At 41.7% G+C, this 6000-nt stretch overlaps 1 protein-coding gene across 4 annotated transcripts in view; it reads left to right on the top strand.

Moving 5' to 3' along the window:
• map2k5 (mitogen-activated protein kinase kinase 5) overlaps positions 1-6000 on the top strand; it is a 103012-nt gene that overhangs the window by 59856 nt on the left and 37156 nt on the right. For all 4 annotated transcript variants that reach the window (XM_061670448.1, XM_061670447.1, XM_061670446.1 and 1 more), the window contains 4 exons: positions 4594-4642; positions 4751-4824; positions 5378-5428; positions 5524-5595. In XM_061670448.1, coding sequence (XP_061526432.1) covers positions 4594-4642; positions 4751-4824; positions 5378-5428; positions 5524-5595 — 246 coding nt within the window. The remainder of the gene's footprint in view (positions 1-4593; positions 4643-4750; positions 4825-5377; positions 5429-5523; positions 5596-6000) is intronic.

Raw genomic sequence — 6000 nt, 5'->3', positions numbered from 1 at the left:
AAAAAAAAAAAAAAAACTTTTCTGACACTCTGCTACAAATGTAGTCAGTTTAAAGCTTGTATACCTATAAATTTACTGTCCCTTAAAAAAAAAAGTATAAACCACTGGCAACAAAAGTATAGTGGACTCCCGCATATTGACGTTTCGGCACCGACGGAATCACATATCTGTGATTTATTTATTGATTGATTTATGGGGGGGTGGGGAACAGACCACACAAATGCTTATTGGTGGTATATCCCTTTTCAATGCAATTAATGAATCAATCAATTTATTTATAAAGTGCATTTCATCCACAAGGCAATGTGTGAGTCAAGACACATCTCATGATGGGTAAGAGCAGAAAGGTGAAAGACCAGAAAGCTGAAAGACCATCGCAAACTAATTGCTTCAAAACATAACGATGGCTTTGGTTACAGGCATATATCTAAACTTCTGAATGTTCCAGTGAGCACCGTTGGGGCCATAATACGTAAGTGGAAAGCGAATCATACCACCATAAATGTTCCTCAATCAGGTGCTCCTCGCAAGATTTCAGACAGAGGAGCGCATAGAATAATCTGAAGAGTTGTCCAAGAGCCAAGGACCACCTGTGGAGAGCTTCAAAAAGACCTAGGGCCTCGTGTACAAAGGCTTGCATTGATTTCCTACTGAAACGTGCCGTACGCTCAAATCCAGAAAATGCTGTGGAGTCGGAACAGCGCACACATGCTGAACTAAAAAAGAAGTGGTCTGATATAAAGGTGGATGTGAAGCGGAGGACAGCTGCCCACCGCCAAAGTGTGACAAAAACTGGCGGAGGAACCGGCGCGGAGGGCCTCACCCCGTTTGAGGAGAGAGTAGTTGCAATCATGGGTGACACTGCTCTCTCAGGGGTGGTGGGAGCACATGGGGGTGACTCTGATTACCATCCGTCCATCCATTTTCTACCGCTTATCCGGGTCTGGTCGTGGGGGCAGTAGCTCCAGCAGGGACGCCCAGACTTCCCTCTCCCCAGCCACTTCATCCAGCTCTTCCGGGGGGATCCCGAGCATTCCCAGGCCAGCCTAAGGACGTAGTCTCTCCAACGTGTCCTGGGTCGTCCCCGGGGTCTCCTCCCGGTGGGATGTGCCCGGAACACCTCACCAGGGAGGCGTCCGTGAGGCATCCGAATCAGATGCCCCAGCCACCTCATCTGGCTCCTCTCAATGCGGAGGATCAGCGGCTCTACTCTGAGATCCTCCCGGATGACCGAGCTTCTCACCCTATCTCTCACGGAGAGCCCGGACACCCTGCGGAGGAAACTCATTTCGGCTGCTTGTATCCGGGATCTTGTTCTTTCGGTCACGACCCGCAGCTCATGACCATAGGTGAGGGTAGGAACGAAGATCGACTGGTAAATTGAGAGCTTCGCCTTTCGGCTTAGCTTCTTTACCACAACGGACCGATACGAAGTCTGCATCACTGCAGACGCTGCACCGATCCGCCTGTTGATCTCCCATTCCATTCTTCCCTCACTCGTGAACAAGACCCCAAGATACTTGAACTCCTCCACTTGGGTCAGGGTCTCAACCCCGACCTGGAGAGGGCATGCCACCCTCAGGGTTCAATATTAGGATAATTACATGAATAAGTGTACACTTAGTGCTAGCTTGTAGTCTGTTCCCAACCACGCACGACTCAATGTATGAGTCGTGCGTTGAACCAGGCCACCTCGTCACAATGTTAGTTAATTGCATTAGCGCATCACATGATTTGCACATTGATCGAATGCAATTTGTGTTTCCTGTTGACATACACAAATTCATCATGTGATGGCGCTTTTATAGCAATATGTGTGCAGTCGATAGCTCCGATTACCGGCTTTCGCTGCAAATTGCGCTTTAGTCTGGGCCTGTTCAACTACATTGTATGCGAATTTGAAATACCCGGCGGATAAGTGGATAGTTCCGTCCCACACAGCTTGGCACAGTCCTGATTGGTCTACCAGCTTCCTCTGGAATGCCCCGGTTGCTAGGAACTCCAGCGTGGTCAGCAACTGTGTTGGCACAGGCAGCGGATTGGTTCTTGCGGTGTCGCGCTCCAAAGCTGGCCGCAGCTCTGCGCACAGTTCCAGGCGGACTGCCCTCGGGAACCTAAAGCGCCCGATGAGCCAGTTATCATCATTTGTTAATAAATCAATCCTCTCTGTCTTTGAACTGACGTTCTCGCCGTATTGCACTGTTTGCAATGTCTTCCAATATAGCCAAAGCAGCCATTGTTGTTGTTGGTGTTTTCTGCATCACTTTGCGCATGCTTTTATGTCCACGCGTGTAATTGCAGACACGTGGGTGTGTTCATCAGTGCTAATTGTTCATGTGTGTTGTGCAGATTTATTTCTTATAACAGTTTCCCAGCATCACCTTCAGGTGTCGCGAAAGCACCAAAAGCTGTAGAAATGTGTGTACGCCATCCATGAAGTTGTCGTGAAGAGAGAGAGAGAAGATAGTCTGGTCTGATGAGAGCAAAATTTAACTGTTTGGATGCCTTGATGCAAACCACGTTTGGAGGAGAAATGGCACTGCACATCACCCTAAAAACACCATACCAACAGTCAAGTTCGGAGGTGGGAACATGATGGTAAACTTCTCATTATTGAAGGAAGGATGAATGGGCAAATGTACCCAGACATTCTTCTGTCAAAAATCTGCTGCCATCAACGAGGATGATGGAAATGAAATGAGGGTGGACATTTCAGCAGGATCCAAAACATACTGCCAAGGAAACTCTTCATCAGTTTCAAAGAAAAACAAATAAAGCTGCTAGAATGGCCCAGCCAATTGCATGACGTGAATCCAATTGAAAATCTATGGAAAGAACTGAAACTCAAGGTCCATAAAAGAAGCTTGTTTGGAGGAATTGGCCAAAATCACACCAGAGCAATGCATGCAACTAGTTTCTCCATACAGAAGGCGTCTTGAAGCTGTAATTGAAAGCAAAGGCTTTTGTACAAGGTATTAAATAAATACCAGTTGGTGTGTTCAATACTTTTTCCCTGTGTCATTTCACATTATTGCACACAACTTAATTTTTTAGCTTATTTGTTCTACTTTGTTTGTATGTATGGATTACTTGGGTTGTTCCCAACATCTGGGAAAATGTTAATGTTAATAGCACATTTGGAAATATATTTAATAAGAAAAATGGTGACATTTCAAATACTTATTTCAGCTGCTACACACACACACACACACATATATATATATATATATATATATATATATATATATATATACACGTATGATTTTTACTCTATGTGGGGGTGGAAAAAAATCCAACTAATTTAAAAAACAAAAAACAAATCATTGACCATATCTATTCCAGTGATTCTCAACTGTTGTTACCCTAGGACCCGCATTTTCCTATGGTTGCAAAGTCACAACCCACTTAAGAACAATAACATTTTTGGGGGGGCTTAGAAATAACCTATGACAACACATGTACAGTATATTTTTAAGCACCATTTCAAATGAGTTTGACATCGCCAAAAGCATATTTCTTTTATGATATGCCAATGATATGATGAGTGATAAGTGTATAACTTTTGACCACAACTATATGAAATCCATCTGTATTCAGGTAGTAAGGAGAAAGGGGTGAATGAGTCAAAATTTTTAATCAACACCACAAGATAATTGGTTATTTAATGTAGAAAATGAGTTTAAAGCTGTATTTTCTGATTAAAGTAGAAGAAAAGAAGTCAGTGTCAAAAGATTAATTAGCCTCTATTTAGTGCAGTCCTTACATCTATTTTCCTGATTGACACCCTCCTTTTTTTATCCTCCGTTATACCTAGTCCTTTTGTAATAATGGCCTTGGTGTTATATGAGTGTTGTACTTGAACAATCATTACCATTCTGCTGCCTCTGTTCCTCTTTTCTATCTCCCCTTCTCAAAATTTGTCTGTAATCAATGACAGCTGTTAAGTCTGTGTTAATTCAATAATTTACAACTTTGCCTGCCTTTCACCATCCCAACTTTTAATTATCACGCAGAGGCACATTACAATTTTTTAGGCTGTATGACCTCAGACCATTTCTTTGGCATTTTGCATGGTCAAAAAGCTTCACATCATTCTCCCGCTGCTGGTTGTTGTATTTGTTTTGACAAGTGCTGTACTTTTGTACTTTTTCCACTCTGTGGTGTTAAAATGTTGTACTAACTACACTTTTTAATACTGTTCAAGAGTGACTCTCTCCAGCTCAATTAACTCAGTATCTGCACTGACTAATTCAAGGTTTACAGAGCCAAAAATTTGACAAATGAAAGAATAGTTCTGCATATGGTGTACACACAAATGGAAACTTTATTTTTTATGCATCTGTCTTGAACAGACAATGTCTTGTTTTTGTACACTGCCTGAATAATTAAATACTCATTATGGCCAATTAATGACATTCCCCGTCAAAAAAAGGAACTAGTTAGAATCAAGACATTCGCAGTTATGAGCCTGTAATCACAAGCATTTCATTTGGTAACTGACATAAATTAGTACACATCACAATTTTTGATTCTATTATTTGAAAGGGAGTGTAGTTGAATGATGTAAATATATTTGTATGTTTGTCTTGACAGGTAGTAAAAGGCCTAACGTACCTGTGGAGCTTAAAGATACTTCACAGAGGTGAGTACAATTGGGTTTGGATTTTGTGTTGGTAAAAGGAGCCAAGTTAATGAAGATCAGTGTCAGATTGCTGATGTTGCAGTTGTATCAAGCAGTTTGTCTCTGCAGATGTCAAGCCCTCCAATATGCTGGTGAACACCCGAGGACAAGTCAAGCTATGCGACTTTGGTGTCAGCACTCAGGTACACTCTTTTATTTGTTGAATGTTAGAGAGAGAGAGAGAGAGAGAGAGAGAGAGAGAGAGAGAGAGAGAGAGAGAGAGAGAGAGAGAGACTTCTACTGTGTACAGTCCTTTATGTGTATGGTCAAGCTGTCAATCACTGCATTAATTTCAGACCCAGTGCTTTCCCAAGGGTCTGTCTCATACATTCACATTCCCCCCAACCTATTGTTGTACACACTTCAAAATTATCTTATTATGACCACATACACAACTGTGAAGCCTCATTGATATGCATTCAAGAGAGGTGGAGAAAGCGTGGGTGGCAATACAACACGGTTTCGTCCTCTGTGCTCTAAATTGAAAACAGCCATAAGGGAATTACGTATCACTGTCATTAGAGGCATTCTATGCACGCGCATTTTTCAGATAGTTCAGAAGAACCCAAACTATTACCTTAAAATGTCAAAATATTTTAATTCAATCTGTTCAATTGAATTAATCTCAATTTTCATTCTCAAATGTCATCATTGTCATTCATGGACTTGATACCTGTACATCCTTCTTATTCACAGTTGGTAAATTCAATTGCCAAAACATATGTGGGAACAAATGCATATATGGCGGTAAGTGAACCTTAACTATCATACCTTTTCTCTGACCTAGAGCTTTTAACCATGTCAGAATTATTTTTTATTATTATTATATGTTTTGTACACAGCCAGAACGGATATCAGGGGAACAGTATGGTATCCATGCAGATGTTTGGAGTGTTGGAATCTCTTTCATGGAGGTATGACAATCAATTGTCTGACTGAGATTCATAGGAGTATGTGCGTGCGTGTGTGTGTGTGCGTGCGTTTGTGCGCGCGTGTGTGTGCGTGCATGCGTCTTGATTCTAGTGAGAGCTAATGATGATGTAGTGATGCAGTTTTCATTGCTCCCCAGGGTCTTGCTAAAGTGCCTGAGTGACACTTTGTTTTCAAATATAATTTAAATTTCAGTATCCCACTCAGGCTATTGATTTTCAATCTGTTTATAGCCACAGTAGAACAAATTATTTACGCATCTGCCTCAGCTTTTTGTGTCAATAATGTTTATTATCATTACAAGTCTAATAATAAAGAGGAGAACACAGAAAAGGGGCCTTGTCAAAATTATTGACATGAACTGTGGTTTTATCTAACCCCGTTTTACC

This window comes from Phycodurus eques, chromosome 2, assembly GCF_024500275.1.
Source record: "Phycodurus eques isolate BA_2022a chromosome 2, UOR_Pequ_1.1, whole genome shotgun sequence".
Taxonomy (NCBI): Eukaryota; Metazoa; Chordata; class Actinopteri; order Syngnathiformes; family Syngnathidae; genus Phycodurus; species Phycodurus eques.
Note: the sequence above shows the minus strand (reverse complement) of the source record. Positions and strands in the feature narration are given on the sequence as shown.